We start from the raw sequence: 20,063 nt of genomic DNA, 5'->3' as shown, positions 1-20,063 counted from the left end.
GATCATCCGTTCACCTACTCTGCGTCTCAGAAAGACATGGCGGTTGGAACCAAAAATCTCACATTTGGACTCATCAGACCAAACAACAGATTTCCAAGGTCTAATGTCCATTGCTCATATTTCTTGGCCCAAGCAAGTCTCTTCTTCTTATTGTTGTCCTTTAGTAGTGGTTTCTTTGCAGCAATTCTTCCATGAAGGCCTAATTCACGCAGTCTCCTCTGAACAGTTGATGTTGAGATGTGTTTCTTACTTGAAGTCTGTGAAGCATTTATTTGGGCTGCAATCTGAGGTGCAGTTACTGTAACTAATGACCTTAACCTCTACAGTAGACTCTCCTGTGGCGGTCTTCATGAGAGCCAGTTTCATCATAGCTCTTGATGGTTTTTGCAGCTGAACTTTCAAAATTCTTACATTTTCCAGATTGACTGACCTTCATATCTTAAAGTAATGATGGACTGTCGTTCCTATTTGCTTATTTGAGCTGTTCTTGCCATAATATGGACTTGGTATTGTACCAAATAGGGCTATCTTCTGTATACCACCACTACTTTGTCACAACACAACTGATTGGCTCAAACGCATTACGAAGGACAGAAATTCCACAAATTAACTTTTAACAAGGCACCTGTTAATTGAAATGCATTCTAGATGACTACCTCATGAAGCTGGTTGAGAGAATGCCAAGAATGTGCAAAGCTGTCGTCAAGGTAATAAACATTTTTAAAAAAAGAAGTTTTATTTCACCTTTATTTAACCAGGTAGACTATTTGAGAACAAGTTCTCATTTACAACAGCGACCTGGCGGGTGGGTACTTTGAAGAAACGCAAATATAAAATATATTTTGATTTGTTTAACACTTTTTTGGTTACTACATTATTCCATATGTGTTATTTCATAGTTTTGATGTCTTCACTATTACTCTACAATGTAGAAAAAAGGCATGTCCAAACTTTTGACTGGTACTGTACTTAGTCAATCATGGTTGGGACAGGAGATATTGGCCTTGATGACACAGTTCATTTGTCCCATGCATGATCTCAGCTGAGGTGGCGGCTTACAGCCCCAAATAAATACACAGGTGGATCGACAGTCAGGACACAGAAATAATTTATTTAATGGAACAAATTGTGTATATTCGGTACAACAGCACCCTCTAGTGTTGACTCATTAACATGTAGTTTCTAGTCTATTATAACTAGTTATGCCCTCATGGCTAGCTTGACACAAAACAGCATCCTTGTTGAGACACAGCAAATAACACAAACTCAATTCTATTTAGTTGTCACAGAAATCTCTTGAAAACATCTCACAGTGCTATCAATATATACCGCGCAAAAAAAGCTCTTCGTGCACTAGCTGCTATTGCAGAACGGTAAAATGATCCACATTCTGACCACCACTACAAGAAGACCTCTTTATCCGGTTGATCCATTCGATCCTTCACCCACTCAGTAAAGAGATGACTGGAAACAGAGGGACCGATGACCCGGACACCGAGCTCCTTCTGCACGTACAGAACGTCTTCATAAAGGGTGTTCACCTCGGCACAGATCTGCAGCAGCCTCTGTCTCTCACGCAGGTCCTGCCTTCTGTAGTCTATCGTGTGGATTCTCAGGGTTGACTGCCACACAGCGACCAAATCAGTCAGCTCTGATATGGTCAGTTGGACTTCAGAGAGACCCTTGCTGTCGCGTCCTCCTCTCAGCGATATCAGAGTCAGGTCGGCCACGTCATTGTCACCGAACACAGCTGACACACCGTGGTTCCTAAAGCATTGGTCAAACTGGTCTTTAGAAAATCTCTGAATGTAAAGAAATAGGTTTGTGTCCACCCACGTGGACTCCTCTTCCATGTCAACATCACCACCTGAGCTGACCTTGGAAGTTCCTGCTGCCACTGGGCTTGACAGAGATTGATCAGAGCTTGATGGAGCGATGTACTTCTCTAATGTGTGACTGCTGCTGAGGACCTTGGATTCTCCACTCCCTGGTGCCATGGAGCTCAGAGATTGATCAGCGCTTGATGGAGCGATGTACTTCTCTAATGTGTGACTGCTGCTGAGGAACTTGGATTCCCCACTCCCTGGTGCCATGGAGCTCAGAGAATCAGAGCTTGATGGAGCGATGTACTTCTCTAATGTGTGACTGCTGCTGAGGACCTTGGATTCCCCACTCCCTGATGCCATGGAGCTCAGAGATTGATCAGAGCTTGACGGAGTGATGTACTTCTCTAATGTGTGACTGCTGCCGAGGACCTTGGATTCCCCACTCCCTGATGCCATGGAGCTCAGAGATTGATCAGAGCTTGATGGAGCGATGTACTTCTCTAATGTGTGACTGCTGCTGAGGAACTTGGATTCCCCACTCCCTGATGCCATGGAGCTCAGAGAATCAGAGCTTGATGGAGTGATGTACTTCTCTAATGTGTGACTGCTGCTGAGGACCTTGGATTCCCCACTCCCTGATGCCATGGAGCTCAGAGATTGATCAGAGCTTGATGGAGTGATGTACTTCTCTAATGTGTGACTGCTGCTGAGGACCTTGGATTCCCCACTCCCTGATGCCATGGAGCTCAGAGATTGATCAGCGCTTGACGGAGCTGCACTGCAGTGCTTTTCCAAGGATTGATTTATTGTAGAAGCCCCACTCCCTCCTGCCACAGAACTTGACAGAGATTGATCAGCGCTTGATGGAGCTGCCCTGTTCTTCTTCTCCCAGGTGTAACGGCTGACCCGGAAGTCCACCTCAGCACCATCACCAGATCTGACCCTGGAAGACCTACTCTCTGCTACCACAGAGCTCAGGGAATGATCATGGCTTGATGGAGATGGAGCTCTGTGCTTTTCCCAGGCATGACTGCTGCTGACCTGGGATACGCCATTCCCTGCTGCCACTGAGGTCAGGGAGTAACCAGAGCTCGATGGAGCCCTGTGCTTCTCCCCTGGGTGACTGATGCTGACCTGGGATACCCCATTCCCTGCTGCCACTGAGGTCAGGGAGTAACCAGAGCTCCATGGAGCCCCGTGCTTCTCCCCTGGGTGACCGCTGCTGCTGGCAGTGGCCTGCTGGAGCAGGTCCTCTCTCAGGTCCCTGATGGCAGAGAAGGGTCCCTCCACTGAAGCTTTACCCTCCTGGCTGGGTAGAAGGCAGATCCTCACTGATCTGTGAGCAGACTGCAAGCTTTGGATCACGGTCTCCTGCTGTTCCTCGTCACCGAAGATTGACAGGTCCACTTTAGCGTTCACGTAGAACAACACCTATGACATGATGAATATAGGATCAGTCAGTATGTGTACTGGACTGTGTGCTACTGTTCCTTCCATGCTGGAATAGAAACATTTACTGTATTGATTTACTGTTGATTGATCTGATTGCTTGACTGTACTCACGTCTTGGGTGAATTTGAAGACAGTGATAGGGTAGTCTTGGGGGAACTCCTTGTCACACATTATCTGCTTCTTTCTGATTACCATTTCAGCATCTGTTACAATAAATTTTTTTGTTATGATCTATAGGCATATATGTAACAAAACTACATCCCAGCGAAGAACACTTTTGTTACAGTATTTCTGTTACCTCTGGTGTTTTCAAATGTAACAAAAGCCACCCCCTTGAAGCTGGTCGGGTACTTGATGTTTTCTACATCTCCTCCGTGGCTTCTGGAGCTCTGGAAGTGAATAACCAGTTTGTCTGCCATGCGGCTGCTGGACAGTGTGTCTGGTACACCAGAGACCACGACCGTCCTGTTCTCCTCTGAGAGGTTCATCACCTAGAATGAATGGTATGCAAATAAACCATGGTCATGTGGAGGTTTAGCCTATCTATGACTATGTCCTCTAGGTGTTCATAAATTCACTCTGGAGTGTCTGAGTGGCCTCTGGGTGTTCGTAAATTCACTCTGGAGCATCTGATTGGCCTCTGGGTGTTCGTAAATTCACTCTGGAGTGTCTGATTGGCCTCTGGGTATTCGTAAATTCACTCTGGAGTGTCTGATTGGCCTCTGGGTGTTCGTAAATTCACTCTGGAGTGTCTGAGTGGCCTCTGGGCGTTCGTAAATTCAAAGCGTTTTGCTCTATGCGCGTTTAGAGCCACACTGGAGGCTCTGGTCAGGAGTGGGGTTGATCCGAGCGTTATGACCACACAACGGCAGTCACGCACCCAAGCTAACTGGCTAAAGTTAGCTAGCTTGCTAGCTACGTCCAGACAAGAATCACTCTGACCATTTTACTCAACTTAGCAGAGCTGGTTAGGCGGTTGTCATGTTATCTAGAGCATTGGTGACTGTAACTGTGCTGCTGGCAAAAAAAAATATTTTGACGTTGACTGACACCGGTCATATTTAACCGGTGTTGAGCGTTCGTTCTGGCACTCAGACGAGAGTGCTCTGAAATCGGAGTAGATAGCCAGAGTGAATTTACGAACGCACCCTAAATCATGCCATAACTTAGCAGAAAACTGGATCTATCATGCATGAAGTAGAACTTACCCGTTTCAGTTTAAACAACACTAATTTCAACTCAGAGCGAGATGTAGTATATGTCGACTGCCATTGACAATATAAAAACCAAACGCATTTACCTTGTTTCGGTTTCGATGTGTGAATCGGAGTAGAATGCCTGATCTAAGGTCAGTTTAGCATTTCTGCTTTATGGATTTCAGGTGGATACGCGGATGCTAGACCTGCGTCTACTCAATAATTATAGACATACTGATGCCGAGTTCAAAACAACTGGGATCTCTGAAAAATACGATATCAAATCATGAGGTCAGTGATCTTGTTTAAAACTCACTGAAGTCCCAGTTCCCAGTTGTTTTGATCGCTGCATAACAAGATAATTACAGGTCTCTCCGCCCAACGCGCCACCGCCGGCTGTCTAGCTCCCGCCTATCCGTTCTGTGGATTGGTGGATACGTAAGGATACGTAAACGCCTCCGAGCCAACTACGGCTACACACAGTCACCACCTCCGCACCAAGAATAACGTTTATTCCGTTGCGTTTGTTTAAGCTGTTTATCCCGCTTATACCACAGTTGCCAAAGAAAACAATACGAAGCACATATTTACCGGTTGAAATAAAATTTGTTTCGTTTATATTTTCATTTATATAAGCGAATTCATACTTTCTCATATGTTGGTTGCTAGAGACGCGACCCAGTCGTTCGTCCTTATGCTCCGTTGCCATAACGTTACTATTTCTTGTTTGCCAGCCAGCTACGACGAACACAATCACGACCTAGTCTGCAGACAGAATAACAGCAAAGTAACTTGTTAGCTGTTCAACTCATTAAGATACATCCATAACAATGAGCTGATAATGCCCGACTTTGCCTGACATAGTTATAAAAGTTTTCCTTCTCGTCAGGACACCCGTGAACACTGACTGTTACGAGGAGATCGCATTGCATATAAAAACACTACGCTAGAAGCTATCAAACCTGCCAATATGTCAACTGAATAAATAAATAAATACTTGTTACTGAAAACCGCTGGTCATACTAGAAACATGTGGGAGGATTTGACAGAACAGTACAGCGACCAGAGAAGTTCATGTTCATCACTCACCACGTTAGGTCATCAGATGCTCCAAAAAAATGTCTCTTAGCCAGCCAAGTTTTTTTTCTCGTTGAACCTGCGTTTACAATGTATCCAATTTCAGTTTGTGTAGTTGTTGGTTTAGCGTTCTGTAACTTTGTAGCAAGTATGGTCAACATGTGTAAACGCACATCTCCATACAAATTATAGTTTGCTTGATGCGCGAAACAATGAACATACGCCACCTACTGGAGAAAGACAGATTTTCCACCGAGTTGAGCATCTGGGGTAGTGAAAAAGTAATAACAACAAGTCCACCAGTGGGCACTGTCGATCCAATCTTGAAATTCGGTTCATACTATCGGTACAAGAAACAAAAATATATCACATTCTCCTTGTAGGATGACAACCACAATATTGAAGGTAGCGTTTCTCTGGAGCTTTTATATGTTACGTTGGATGATGATATATGGAGAACAAACCATGTTAAATTCAATGTTTATACAAGAACACGATTACTGTAGCTAATATGATAAATTATACAGGTAACTACCAAAATAATGAAAACACTAAAGTAAATGAGGGATACAAAGTATATTGAAAGCTGGTGCTTCCACACAGGTGTGGTTTAATTAACATCCCATCATGCTAAAGTGTATAAAAAAAAATGCTGGGCAGGTCATTATTTTGGTAACCATGGCTATGCCTCCTTAGGATGACAATGTCCCCATGCACAAGTGGTCACGGAATGGTTTGATGAGCATGAAAAACGATCTGGCAGTCTGTCACCAGATAGCGAACAAATTGAACACTTATGGGAGATTCTGGAGAAGTGAATGAAACAGCATTTTCAACCATCAACAAAACACCAAATGTTGGAATAATGGCGTTGCATCCCTCCGACAGAGTTCGACACTTGTATAATCTATGCCACGTGCATTGAAGCAGTTCTGGCTCATGGTGGCCCAACACCCTATGAAGACACTATGTTGGCAGTTACCTGTATGGTGGTAATGAAGCAAGCAGAAAGAATCTCATATTTTGTCAAACGGCAGGAGTGTTGTTGAAATGACAAAGCACATGGTTTTGGTGTAAACATTTATTGGTTTCAAACAGAAATAAAAACATCTTGCACCAGCAGACTGGACATCTCTCCTGAATCCACCACCAACAACCATCTTAAATAGACATTTGTTTGGGTGTGATGGGGGTTGTGTTGTGAATAATGCACACTTTTCCAGTGACCCTTCTGATAGGATACGAACGGTAAAACGAACTAAACATGAAAGGAATTTGGCCTGGCCACCCTATATAGTGCACTACTTTTGACCAGGGCCCATAGGGAATGCCATTTGATACATAAGCAGGGAATGGGTGGACTGAACAGAGAGGGTTGGAGGAGGTTGGTGAGAAGGACATTCATTTTAGAATAGCTCAAATAGAATAAACCATCAATGAGATGCACCAAGGTTCTTCTCCTCTTTTCCTTAAAAACGATAAACCACTATCAAAACAAACATTTCTCCCTTGTGCCAGTGCAAAGATACCATTTACTGTGTAGAAAAGTGAGAATAATTTAGCTACCATATCAGTGATGATTCATTGTGAAAGAAATTGGTGGGTCAGAGTTTATACAAATGGAATTGGATGGGGTGTCTTGTCTTTAGGGGTGTTGGGGAGAGGGATGGATAGTGGCACCCGAGCCCAGTTAGAAGGCACCATTCTGTTGGGCTATGTTCCAAATGGAACCCTATTCGCTAGATAGTGCACTACTTTAGGCCAGGTCCCATAGGGCTCATAAGACCACAGCCCTATGGGACCTAAGTAGTGCACTATATAGGGAAATAGGGTGCCGTTTGGGACACAACCTTGTTCTAGAAGACTAATCTTCTGTTGTAGCAGCACACCAACTGGCTAACGGGAGACTGACTCTACGGGCCGAATCCTAACTTGATATTATACGCCGGCACAACTCAGGCTTTCGTGTAAATCAACGGGACATTTTAAACTGAAATCTGGAGTTATCCGTTGCAGATCTCAAAATCAGAATCCGGCCCAAAGAGAAACACTCTTGTCCAATGAGAGACACTTGGTATATTATCCTCTTGTAATGAATGAGTACCTCCCTGCTTTGGGTGTTCTGACTGCAGCTTTTAACAAACATAAAACTAAACTAAATAAAACATGCTGCTTCCTTTACCACGTTCTGTCTGCAAATAAAATATGACACTTTTGGAACTTCCTGTTTTTCTGTCTGTGTCTTTGTGTTTCAACATTGGTGTGTTGTCCGATCCTTTTTTACACATTTTCATCTCAAAAAGTAGAGAACGTTCCCAAAGGCATTAACACATTCCCAGAAAGCCTCTACAACTCAAGTGAAGAAGCTGTTAGATAATGCCAACCGAGTGATACTCCATCAGTCTGCCTGTCAGTCAGTCCGGTGGGGAGTGGAGACTAGTGAGTGATGCTTGCAGAAGAGGGGTGTCTGATTGGTTGGCCGATGGCAGCAGTGGAGGTGGTGGTGGGGTGGAGGGGCCATGGCGAAGGCCCGTGACCGGCAGCCCCTCATAGCAGCCCGTGGGAGCCCCTAGAACAACCTCTCAGGGGCCCTAGTAACATATCACCCCACCCTGCTATTGAGAGGTGGTCCTCTCCTGGTTGGCTGGCTACAGCACCCCACCCTGCTATTGAGAGCAAGTCCTCTCCAGGTTGGCTGGCTACAGCACCCCACCCTGCTATTGAGAGCAAGTCCTCTCCTGGTTGGCTGGCTACAGCACCCCACCCTGCTATTGAGAGCAAGTCCTCTCCAGGTTGGCTGGCTACAGCACCCCACCCTGCTTTTGAGAGGTGGTCCTCTCCTGGTTGGCTGGCTACAGCACCCCACCCTGCTTTTGAGAGCAAGTCCTCTCCTGGTTGGCTGGCTACAGCACCCCACCCTGCTATTGAGAGGAGGTCCTCTCCTGGTTGGCTGGCCACAGCACCCCACCCTGCTATTGAGAGGTGGTCCTCTCCTGGTTGTGAAACTCATCAGAGTGTCTCTTGCTAGTTCTGAGTTTGAACGTGGTGGTAAGAAGGGGCCCAGGGCCGGCAGGGCCACTGTGTCTGAGCAAGGCGTTCTGAGCTGCGTACCTGGAGGGAAACACAGCCAGGATGGTGTAGGTGGACGCCAGGTCGTTATGGTTACTACTGGGGGGTTTGGAACAGGAAGTAGTGTCAGTGTTTGTGTCACCGTTGTTACTGTCCCCCCCAGCCCCACAGTGCTTCAGCAGGGTTTCACCAGACTGGTGTTGGTGCTGTTGGGTCTCAGACAACCACTTGATCATGGCCCCTCCTCTGTACAGTTCCCCCAGGAGAGAGTCTGCCTCCGTACGACTGATGCCCTCTGGTAGCTCCAGCACCTCCAGGACTCCACCGTTCACTGCACAGAGAGATAATTGATTGATTCAGCAGGTCAGTTATTGACAACATGATCTTTTACCACTTCCTGCATGGAGACCAACGGAAGCTGTTCATCTCTAGTGGCAACAGGGATGACATTTAGTTTAGCTGTTTTTGGGGAGTAATTGTGGACCAATAAACACTACTAGAGTGATTTCAATACGGATCATTTTTCCTCCTAAAATAAAATCTTGCTGTGTGGAATCCAATCCAGTATGTGAGAGAATAATTATATTCCCCAACACCTAGATACACCAGTTCATTTATTTAGCCAGGTGTGAATTCTGCCTAGTCTATAAATTCTTCTTCTTACATGAACAAATACACTCCTGTATGGTCCTTCAGTGCACAGCAAGTGGTTTATAATGAGAATATATATACACATTCAGTACCAGTCAAAAGTTTGGACACACCGACTCATTCAAGGGTTTTTCTTTATTTTTTACTATTTTCTACATTGTAGAATAATAGTGAAGACATCAACACTATGAAATAACACATATAGAATCTTGTAGTTACCAAAGAAAGTGTTAAACAAATCAAAATACATGTTATATTTGAGATTCTTCAAAGTAGCCACCCTTTGCCTTGATGACAGCTTTGCACACTCTTGGCATTCTCTCAACCAGCTTCATGAGCTGGAATGCATTTCAATTAACAGGTGTGCCTTTTTGAAAGTTAATTTGTGGAATTTCTTTCCTTCTTAATGCGTTAGAGCCAATCAGTTTCGTTGTGACATGGTAGGGGTGGTATACAGAAGATAGCCCTATTTGGTAAAATACCAAAGTTCATGTTATGGCAAGAACAGCTCAAATAAGCAAAGAGCAACAACAGTCCATCATTACTTTAAGACATGAAGGTCAGCCAATAAAGAACATACTTGCTTGGTCCAAGAAACATGAGCTATGAACATTATCCAAACTGGAGATTATTGGTTTTTGAGACGTAGAGTAGGTGAACGGATGATCTCCACATGTGTGGTTGCCACCGTGAAGAAGGTAGTGTGATGGTACTTTGCTAGTGACACTGTCTGTGATTGATTTAGAATTCAATGTACACTTAACCAGCATGGCTACGACAGCATTCTGCAGCGATACGCCATCCCATCTGGGTTTGTGCTTAGTGGGACTACAATTTGTTTTTTCTACAGGACAATGATCCAACACACCTCCAGGCTGTGTAAAGGGCTATTTGACCAAGAAGGAGAGTGATGAGGCCTCCACAATCACCCAACCTCAACCCAATTGAGATGGTGTGGGATGAATCGGACCGCAGAGTGAAGGAAAAGCAGCCAACAAGTGCTCAGCATATGTGGGAACTCCTTCTAGACTGTTGGAAAAGCATTCCTCATGTAGCTGGTTGAGAGAATGCCAAGAGTCTGCAAAGCGGTCATCAAGGCAAAGGGTGGCTACTTAGAAGAATCTAAAATATATATTGATTTGTTTAAACACTTTTTTTGGTTACAACATGATTCCATGTGTTATTTCAGTTGATGTCTTTATTATTCTACAATATAGAAAATAGTAAAAATAAAGAAAAACCCTTGAATGAGTAGGTGTGTCCAACACTTTTGACAGGTACTGTATTTTTTGTATTTAAAAAAAAAACTAGGTTGTTTATAAATATTTTATTATAAAAATCTTGTTCTAAGACTCAAGTGTGATGATCAACAGGAATCCATTCACAGACCATTATAATTTATACTCCAAAATAAACAAACGGGACTAAACATGGTTACATAATCTAATCGCACATTCAGGGTTTTTCTGGATCAAAACGGGGCTTAGGTGGGGGGTGTGGCTATGGGCTTGGCCAACGGTGCGGTCACCAACTTACATTTGAGGCTGTCCTATTGGCCTGAGGGACAAAATGTTGTTTAAAAGCTAATTTCCTGCAATTCAACACATTTTGCCAAGGCTTCTGCTATCTGAATGACAAACAAAATGGAAAAACATGGGGGCCTCAAGCCATGACAAAACTCCTGAATGCATCATTTAAAAAAATGATCCTCGTCTAGCTTTTAATTAGGTTATTATTAGTTCTCAAAGACGATATTATTTAAAAATATATAGGTCCATTATATGTTTGAGCACTTAGATATGGTCATTTTCATACTTTCATAGAATGTTTGGGAACTGACATTGAGTTAGGCACTTGTTAAAATTCTAGAACAATATATAGTGGGAAAGTGGCCGTGCGTTTGGACAATTAATAGACACTGCAGCAAATAAACCCCAATAAGAACATGTATGTCTTGTCCAGAACCAGACTCACAGTCCTCTTACCAATCGGGAACATCACGGTCCTATTGATCAAACAACCATGAACAGGTAGGCTCTCTCCCTCCTTAAGATCAACAACTAAGGTCTCTCCTCGCCCGTCCCTGGGTCATGGTCTCTCCTCTCTATTACCTGGGTCACCTACACTAAGATCTGATGATAAGGACTTCCTAGGTGGTGGTCTCCTCCCTCGCCCCCCATGATGCCGGATTCCCATTGGGCCCTGAGGGAAAAGGAGGCAGACATGTTGACTGGACTGAGATTTTGGCTACTTTTTTCATATTTTAATCTTACATTTTCATGTCACAGATTTGGTAAATTTTGTCGTATGAAACAAGCTCCCTTGTTAAGTGTGTGTGTGTGTGTGTGTGTGTTCTGAGGACTCACTTGGTGGTTGGGGATCATGTGGTGTGTGTGTGTGTGTTCTGAGGACTCACGTGGTGGTGGTTGGGGATCATGTGGTGTGTGTGTGTGTTCTGAGGACTCACATGGTGGTGGTTGGGGATCATGTGGTGTGTGTGTGTGTTCTGAGGACTCACGTGGTGGTGGTTGGGGATCATGTGGTGTGTGTGTGTGTTCTGAGGACTCACATGGTGGTGGTTGGGGATCATGTGGTGTGTGTGTGTGTTCTGAGGACTCACGTGGTGGTGGTTGGGGATCATGTGGTGTGTGTGTGTGTTCTGAGGACTCACATGGTGGTGGTTGGGGATCATGTGGTGTGTGTGTGTGTTCTGAGGACTCACGTGGTGGTGGTTGGGGATCATGTGGTGTGTGTGTGTGTTCTGAGGACTCACGTGGTGGTGGTCGGGGATCATGTGGTGTGTGTGTGTGTGTGTTCTGAGGACTCACGTGGTGGTGGTTGGGGATCATGTGGTGTGTGCCATGGATCAGCGGAGGCCTGATGGCAGGGTTGTACTGGAGGGGTTGACCCAGCAATGGGTATCTGCCGTCCACTGCCTGCCCTGGGCCGAAGGGTCTGGGGAACTGGGTCATTATGGGGATGGGGGTGAGGCCGGCCGAGCGGAGGTTCTTTATGGAGGTGAGTTGGTGGGTTGGGGCTTGGGGCTGGGCTGGAGGCGTGCTGGGGCCACCCAGCTGGGGACTGTTCTATAGGACAGAGGCAAAAAAGGAGGGACAGGGAGGTGGGGGTCAGAGGGGACATAGAAACCCTTATATATATATATATATATATATATATATATATAGTCCATCGGAGGGAAAGTGTATCCCTAGTTCGAAGAGACGGGCCTGAGCAAGATGCTCGGAGTCGCTTATCTTGATAACACAATGAGCAGTTTTTGGGGATGCAAGAGGTGTAGATCAGTCATCCTGCCCCCTCTCCCTCAGGCTGATCCTGCCCCCTCTCCCCCAGGCTGATCCTGCCCCCTCTCCCCCAGGCTGATCCTGCCCCCTCTCCCCCAGGCTGATCCTGCCCCCTCTCCCTCAGGCTGATCCTGCCCCCTCTCCCTCAGGCTGATCCTGCCCCCTCTCCCTCAGGCTGATCCTGCCCCCTCTCCCTCAGGCTGATCCTGCCCCCTCTCCCTCAGGCTGATCCTGCCCCCTCTCCCCCAGGCTGATCCTGCCCCCTCTCCCCCAGGCTGATCCTGCCCCCTCTCCCCCAGGCTGATCCTGCCCCCTCTCCCCCAGGCTGATCCTGCCCCCTCTCCCCCAGGCTGATCCTGCCCCCTCTCCCCCAGGCTGATCCTGCCCCCTCTCCCCCAGGCTGATCCTGCCCCCTCTCCCTCAGGCTGATCCTGCCCCCTCTCCCTCAGGCTGATCCTGCCCCCTCTCCCTCAGGCTGATCCTGCCCCCTCTCCCTCAGGCTGATCCTGCCCCCTCTCCCTCAGGCTGATCCTGCCCCCTCTCCCTCAGGCTGATCCTGCCCCCTCTCCCTCAGGCTGATCCTGCCCCCTCTCCCTCAGGCTGATCCTGCCCCCTCTCCCTCAGGCTGATCCTGCCCCCTCTCCCTCAGGCTGATCCTGCCCCCTCTCCCTCAGGCTGATCCTGCCCCCTCTCCCCCAGGCTGATCCTGCCCTCTCTCCAACATGCAGAATATTACAAAGACTCCTGACTGGTTATGTCTAATTATCAGCAGCTCAGTAGTTACCTGTTAGTTGTCTAGTTGTTCTGAGTTATGGGTAACCTGCGAGTGGTCTAGTTGTTCTGAGTAGTTACCTGTTAGTTGTCTAGTTGTTCTGAGTAGTTACCTGTTAGTTGTCTAGTTGTTCTGAGTAGTTACCTGTGAGTTGTTTAGTTGTTCTGAGTAGTTAGTTACCTGTTAGTTGTTCTGAGTAGTTACCTGTTAGTTGTCTAGTTGTTCTGAGTAGTTAGTTACCTGTTAGTTGTTCTGAGTAGTTACCTGTTAGTTGTCTAGTTGTTCTGAGTAGTTAGTTACCTGTTAGTTGTTCTGAGTAGTTACCTGTTAGTTGTCTAGTTGTTCTGAGTAGTTAGTTACCTGTTAGTTGTTCTGAGTAGTTAGTTACCTGTTAGTTGTCTAGTTGTTCTGAGTAGTTAGTTACCTGTTAGTTGTTCTGAGTAGTTAGTTACCTGTTAGTTGTTCTGAGTAGTTACCTGTTAGTTGTCTAGTTGTTCTGAGTAGTTACCTGTTAGTTGTCTAGTTGTTCTGAGTAGTTAGTTACCTTTTAGTTGTCTAGTTGTTCTAAGTAGTTACCTGTTAGTTGTCTAGTTGTTCTGAGTAGTTAGTTACCTGTTAGTTGTTCTGAGTAGTTAGTTACCTGTTAGTTGTTCTGAGTAGTTACCTGTTAGTTGTTCTGAGTAGTTACCTGTGAGTTGTTTAGTTGTTCTGAGGACCTCTGGCTGCGTGTGTGATCCAGACTGTAGTATCTGTTGTGTTTCCACTGTGGAGGGGAGTGGGCTCTGGGCTGGTGGTTAGGGGGCAGGGTCAGCTGCATCATCACCATCCCACCACTGTGAGGACCGGGGAGCACACCTACACACAGTTACAACAACAACAACGTCAAAATCACAGTTTCATTGTCAAAGGAACGTTTCCATCCTCGGATGGACACAAGGCAGGAAAACCATTTCAATGGTTCTAAATCTCATACTTAAGGGTCTTTCAAAACGAACGGTATCTATTTTAGTATGTGTGTGATCCTGGGGGGAATTGAACCCACGACCTTGGTGTTGCTGAGAGGTAATGTTACCTGAGCACTGCTGTCCTGGTAGCTGCTGGGTTCCACACGGAGACGAAGCCCGGGGAAACTGCATCTGCTCTGCCCCAGCAGGAGGTAAGAAACCCATCGATGGACTGTGGAGACACTTGCTTAGTCAATATATTTATGGAGCTCTATGAGGCATCAATTAAAAGACATTGATAGCACCAGCAGCCAATTAAAATACATTGATAGCACCAGCAGCCAATTAAAAGACATTGATAGCACCAGCAGCCAATTAAAAGACATTGATAGCACCAGCAGCCAATTAAAAGACATTGATAGCACCAGCAGCCAATTAAAAGACATTGATAGCACCAGCAGCCAATTAAAAGACATTGATAGCACCAGCAGCCAATTAAAAGACATTGATAGCACCAGCAGCCAATTAAAAGACATTGATAGCACCAGCAGCCAATTAAAAGACATTGATAGCACCAGCAGCCAATTAAAAGACATTGATAGCACCAGCAGCCAGCCACTTTATATTTGCTCTCAGTCTCCCTTAAAGAGCCCCAACACAATGTTTCAGAAAGAGTCTTGTATTACAGGTAGGTTAATGATCTCTGATTAACGGTGACAGTCCATGAGAAAAACAAACATGTCATTAATTTCCTCTTTATGACCTGAATCACTCTGTCATCAGACTGAAGGATGACATTACAGCTGCCTGGTACTGTACCCATAGGGCTCTGGTTAAAAGTAGTGCACTATATAGGGAATAGGGTTTTATTTGGGACACTTAATATTAACACTGACAGTACTGATGCTGTGGGGCAGAATAGAGGAACCAGTACAACAGGGAGGGAAGTAACTTTCAGCTCAGAGGAGTCTGTTAGTAGGGCAGTCTGGAGGTCACTTTCAGCTCAGTGGAGTCTGTTAGTAGGGCAGTCTGGAGGTCACTTTCAGCTCAGTGGAGTCTGTTAGTAGGGCAGTCTGGAGGTCACTTTCAGCTCAGTGGAGTCTGTTAGTAGGGCAGTCTGGAGGTCACTTTCAGCTCAGTGGAGTCTGTTAGTAGGGCAGTCTGGAGGTCACTTTCAGCTCAGTGGAGTCTGTTAGTAGGGCAGTCTGGAGGTCACTTTCAGCTCAGTGGAGTCTGTTAGTAGGGCAGTCTGGAGGTCACTTTCAGCTCAGTGGAGTCTGTTAGTAGGGCAGTCTGGAGGTCACTTTCAGCTCAGCAGTGTTTGTTAGTAGGGCAGTCTGGAGGATGATTTATAAGGCTGATGAACAGGTGCAGTGCAGCCCAGTCTTAATAGTACACCTCAGCTCCCATGAGGACCGGTTTCTACACCGGCAATAACTCCCTTCATCAACCACACTATAGGAGAACTATGGCCCTGGGGGGCCTCTATAGAGTCTAGCTACTATAATGGACTGTTGTAAATGGTGTTGGCAGTTTGGTTGGTACATCGGTATCTGTGCCACTTTCATCAACATTGAACTACTTAGGAATATGAAACAGTACCACATTACAGACCTAACACTTACACTATTACTAACACTATTTAATACACAGTCCATCTTCCTACTGTCAACAACAGAACAGCTCAGTTCCTACCTCATGGTGCTGTGTTGATTTGGGGGCATGACACTGTAGTAAACCTGCATGCCTGACATGGCCATGGGAGCTTGGCTTGGATGGCTCTGGATCATCATGGGCTGTTGACATGCCTGCTGATGTGGAGGCATGTTCTGAGACCCCTGGGGCATTGATACCTGCACCAAGCACACAGACCATATGGAAGAACAGGATTCAGCAGGAATATTTATTTTTTTACATTTACAATTGATACAGACATCTGATGTCGGATCCCTTTCAAATCTCTTTTCAATTCAATCCTCAAACTATTTAACATTTCAGAGTTCGGTTGATCTAAGTATAAGATGTTCACAAGAGCAAGATGTTCACAATAGCAAGATCAAACCATGTCAAAGCAAAAGAACAGGACAAATCAATTTTTTTTCTTTATTTAAAACCCAACAGTTTAATAATGATAAGCCAATAAGAACGTACCTGATAAGACGGCATTGAAGGGTACTGGACCATGAAGGCTGTCATGTGATTTCCCATATTGCTGTGCTGCTGGTTGTTCACCAGGTTCTGATGCTGAGGGCCTTGGGGCGGATTTGGCATCACAGCGTGGTAACCTTCAGTAACATTAGGACGTTACAATTCACTTCTATTGAAATAATCTAGTGAGATGTAGAACATTTCAATTCATTGTTTTTAAACAAAATGGTGACATTAATTCTATTCACAACGACTATGAATGAATGAGCCCAAGTGAAATGAGAAACATATTTAATATGCCTCCGTTGTCTTGGGAGATGATCTCTTTACTTGTCCCTCTAGCAACGCCAAAAGGGGGGGTCCCTCTAGCAACGCCAAAAGGGGGGGTCCCTCTAGCAACGCCAAAAGGGGGGTCCCTCTAGCAACGCCAAAAGGGGGGTCCCTCTAGCAACGCCAAAAGGGGGGTCCCTCTAGCAACGCCAAAAGGGGGGTCCCTCTAGCAACGCCAAAAGGGGGGTCCCTCTAGCAACGCCAAAAGGGTGGTCTCTCTAGCAACGCCAAAAGGGTGGTCTCTCTAGCAAAGTCAAAACGGTGCTGGAAATAGTAGTGCTTGTTCCATAGTGGACAGCTGAATGTCAAGGTTACAGCCTGCTGCTTCTCACAGAGAAATCCAGGGACCGCATTAGTCGTCGTTGTCCTTTTGTAAAAAAAGGTGACCGGAACATTCTTTAGCCCCAATGAGGAAAAGTGGAACAAGATGAGACCAATAGACAATGAATGGTTTCATATGTGAAGGAGCGGGACACTATTTTGACCGCCCTCCAGTCTCTCTCCAGACCTCTGCTCACAAACCAAGCATGAAATGACTCTCCCATTATATCCCCCACACACCATTCCACCTGAGCACACACAGAACAGATTGGATTGCCTTGGGACAGCAGGTGAAATAGGAAGTTGCTAACAGGTGCTTTATGCCTATTGTCAGTGTGCCTTTATGTTGTAATCTGCAGGACTGAACGGTTCCCAAAAGACACATTGTAAAAACACAGATGACGACCCTGAAGGAACAGGAAGTCATCATCATTATGGCCGCTGGAGAAGAAGAGTTGAGGGGCTGAATAGAGACCGCTGGAGGAGAGGAGAGAGAGACTGAAGAGAAGTGAGGGGCTGAAAAAGAGACCGGTTCACTGTGAGAATCATAGAACTCTCAGACAGCATCCCGGCCCCGCATTCTGCCACTCCGATTTCCAGGTCTTCATCACCAACACCTCTGTGTTCCAGTCCAGACTCCTGGTCTTCATCACCAACACCTCTGTGTTCCAGTCCAGACTCCTGGTCTTCATCACCAACACCTCTGTGTTCCAGTCCAGACTCCTGGTCTTCATCACCAACACCTCTGTGTTCCAGTCCAGACTCCTGGTCTTCATCACCAACACCTCTGTGTTCCAGTCCAGACTCCAGGTCTTCATCACCAACACCTCTGTGTTCTAGTCCAGATTTTCCCATCACCAACACCTCTGTGGTCCAGTGTGGCTGAGTTAAGAGTGTGGTGAGGTTGTAGGTTCAATTCCCACAAGCATCATTTATACTGAAGCCTTCAGCAAAACTGTTTAATTGCAGAAGCAACTTCCTTATGCAAGTGGTTTGTAAACAATCATTATTTTCACTGTGTCTGGATATTCCACTGTTTATGCACTAGTAGACAGTATATAGCCTAATTTGTCCCTCTGCTCAGCCCCAAGAGATGCCTCCTAATTCCCCTGACAGACGATAGAGTAGCATTCCTCCACATTAAAGCCAGTAAATGGCCACAGTGCTGCGTTCAGCAGGAGGCAACCAGTAAAACGGAGCTGTGTTGAGGCAGGAGGCTGTAGCTAACAACCAGTAAAACAGAGCTGTGTTGAGGCAGGAGGCTGTAGCTAACAACCAGTAAAACAGAGCTGTGTTGAGGCAGGAGGCTGTAGCTAACAACCAGTAAAACAGAGCTGTGTTGAGGCAGGAGGCTGTAGCTAACAACCAGTAAAACAGAGCTGTGTTGAGGCAGGAGGCTGTAGCTAACAACCAGTAAAACAGAGCTGTGTTGAGGCAGGAGGCTGTAGCTAACAACCAGTAAAACAGAGCTGTGTTGAGGCAGGAGGCTGTAGCTAACAACCAGTAAAACAGAGCTGTGTTGAGGCAGGAGGCTGTAGCTAATAATTGTGTCCCCCCCAGGGTGCAGAGAAACAGAACACACACTCCGCAAGCAGACTGCAGCTCACTGGGAGACAGCTCAGTTAATCAAGACAAACACAGAGAGAGAGCAGTGTGTGTGTTTACCTGGCTGCTGGGGAAGAGGCTGGGTCTGGGGGCTGGTGTAGTGCACGGGGCTGACAGGGCGATAGTGCTGGTTGCAGTGGGAGTGGGGGTCCTGGGCTGGAGCACAGTAACATGTGTGCATCTACAGGAGAGGAAGGACAACGAGCAGACAAGAGTTTCTCTGGTCACCTTGGATTCTGAACACTTTTCTCAGAGAGGATCTGAGGTCAATCTAGATTGTGATCATCTCTGGATAAGATCACTGATATTACTGAAGGAGACTGAGACCAACAAGTAGGTAGGAAGTAGACGATGCCATGAGATGGTGTGTTGACTGACCATGTGAGTGACTAACTGTTGTACCTGCTGTGGCATGTAGCCCTGCTGCTGCTGCATGACCGGCTGGCTCATAGGGTGTGCAGGGCCAGGGTAGGCCTGGGTTTGCCCCACCACAGGGGGCCCTGGAGGGGCCACCATGTAGCCAGTCTGCTGGTGCTGCAGGGGGGCCTGGAGCACCACAGGGCCCGAGGGGTACATGGCAGGGTGGGGGCCGCCGTTAGTGACGTCGCTGGACGCCTGGCGCACCACACTCATCTGGCTGAACTGGGCAGCCAGCCCTTCTTGCTGTGGGGAGAGAACAATGCTGAAAACAACATGTGTACTGTCTGGACAAGTCCTTTATAATGGTCCAATCCAATCAAATCAACAGACAGGGCCAGAGGCAACGTGCATCAAGACCAGGGACCAAATCATTAGGGTCATATTTATTAGGGCACACCGTAGCAAAACATTTTGAAACAGAAAATGAACGTGTCTTATTGGAGCCAAGTTCTAGTCGTCTCTCTCCGTTTCAGTCAGTTTTCTACCGTTTGATGCTGAACACCACCCAGGGAACCCAAACGGGGTATTTATAGCACCAGAGTAGGCTACCTCAGTCTAGGCCATCTATGACAAGCTGTTCAGTGGCAGGAAATTGGAAGTTTAGCGCATCTACTCATGGATTATTCAACATCTGGTATTGAATTAATGATTACAAACTGTCAGTAAATCAGCCATAGAGGGATGTGAAAGCAGGTCAGGAAAGGAGGACAACAGAACGCGTCCCGATCTAGTCTACCTAACAGAACGCGTCCCGATCTAGTCCACCTAGCAGAACGCGTCCCGATCTAGTCCACCTAGCAGAACGCGGCCCGATCTAGTCCACCTAGCAGAACGCGTCCCGATCTAGTCCACCTAGCAGAACGCGTCCCGATCTAGTCCACCTAGCAGAACGCGTCCCGATCTAGTCCACCTAGCAGAACGCGTCCCGATCTAGTCCACCTAGCAGAACG

General features: G+C 46.4%; 2 protein-coding genes across 53 annotated transcripts in view; both read right to left on the bottom strand.

Moving 5' to 3' along the window:
• Nucleotides 1-1,091: 1,091 nt before the first annotated feature.
• LOC110495395 (uncharacterized) lies at nucleotides 1,092-5,952 on the bottom strand. 3 transcript variants are annotated; one of them, XM_090239579.1, is made up of 4 exons: nucleotides 5,564-5,952; nucleotides 3,577-3,769; nucleotides 3,390-3,481; nucleotides 1,092-3,257 (listed from the first exon to the last, which is right to left on the bottom strand). In XM_090239579.1, exons 2-4 carry the CDS (start codon nucleotides 3,764-3,766, stop codon nucleotides 1,401-1,403), a joined length of 2,139 nt encoding a protein of 712 aa, XP_090095705.1. In that variant the 5' UTR covers nucleotides 3,767-3,769; nucleotides 5,564-5,952; the 3' UTR covers nucleotides 1,092-1,400. The 3 variants fall into 3 exon arrangements, with proteins under 3 accessions (XP_090095705.1, XP_090095703.1, XP_090095704.1); XM_090239577.1 differs by lacking the exon at nucleotides 5,564-5,952 and adding an exon at nucleotides 4,579-5,327; XM_090239578.1 differs by lacking the exon at nucleotides 5,564-5,952 and adding an exon at nucleotides 4,487-4,876.
• A 665-nt stretch (nucleotides 5,953-6,617) lies between these two features.
• The window catches only part of LOC110496979 (R3H domain-containing protein 1), a 50,775-nt gene continuing 37,329 nt past the window's right edge, over nucleotides 6,618-20,063 (bottom strand). For 39 of the 50 annotated variants that reach the window (XM_090239536.1, XM_090239526.1, XM_090239543.1 and 36 more), the window contains 9 exons: nucleotides 19,096-19,356; nucleotides 18,754-18,874; nucleotides 16,441-16,574; nucleotides 15,985-16,142; nucleotides 14,418-14,521; nucleotides 14,034-14,200; nucleotides 12,100-12,357; nucleotides 11,383-11,473; nucleotides 6,618-8,951 (listed from right to left, as the gene is read on the bottom strand). In XM_090239536.1, coding sequence (XP_090095662.1) covers nucleotides 8,524-8,951; nucleotides 11,383-11,473; nucleotides 12,100-12,357; nucleotides 14,034-14,200; nucleotides 14,418-14,521; nucleotides 15,985-16,142; nucleotides 16,441-16,574; nucleotides 18,754-18,874; nucleotides 19,096-19,356 — 1,722 coding nt within the window. In that variant the 3' untranslated portion in view covers nucleotides 6,618-8,523. The remainder of the gene's footprint in view (nucleotides 8,952-11,382; nucleotides 11,474-12,099; nucleotides 12,358-14,033; nucleotides 14,201-14,417; nucleotides 14,522-15,984; nucleotides 16,143-16,440; nucleotides 16,575-18,753; nucleotides 18,875-19,095; nucleotides 19,357-20,063) is intronic. The other 11 variants (XM_090239560.1, XM_036982324.2, XM_090239574.1 and 8 more) reach the window with 1 other exon arrangement.

This window comes from Oncorhynchus mykiss, chromosome 7 (genome assembly GCF_057628025.1).
Source record: "Oncorhynchus mykiss isolate SJ-2025 chromosome 7, ASM5762802v1, whole genome shotgun sequence".
Lineage (NCBI taxonomy): Eukaryota > Metazoa > Chordata > Actinopteri > Salmoniformes > Salmonidae > Oncorhynchus > Oncorhynchus mykiss.
Note: the sequence above shows the minus strand (reverse complement) of the source record. Positions and strands in the feature narration are given on the sequence as shown.

Coding starts and splice junctions, on each gene's coding strand:
- LOC110495395 (XM_090239579.1), bottom strand. CDS start 3,766: ATGAACCTCTCAGAGGAGAACAGGACGGTCGTGGTCTCTGGTGTACCA. Junction 3,482..3,576: donor TACATTTGAAAACACCAGAG/GTAACAGAAATA, acceptor TTATTGTAACAG/ATGCTGAAATGGTAATCAGA. Junction 3,258..3,389: donor TCTTCAAATTCACCCAAGAC/GTGAGTACAGTC, acceptor ATCATGTCATAG/GTGTTGTTCTACGTGAACGC.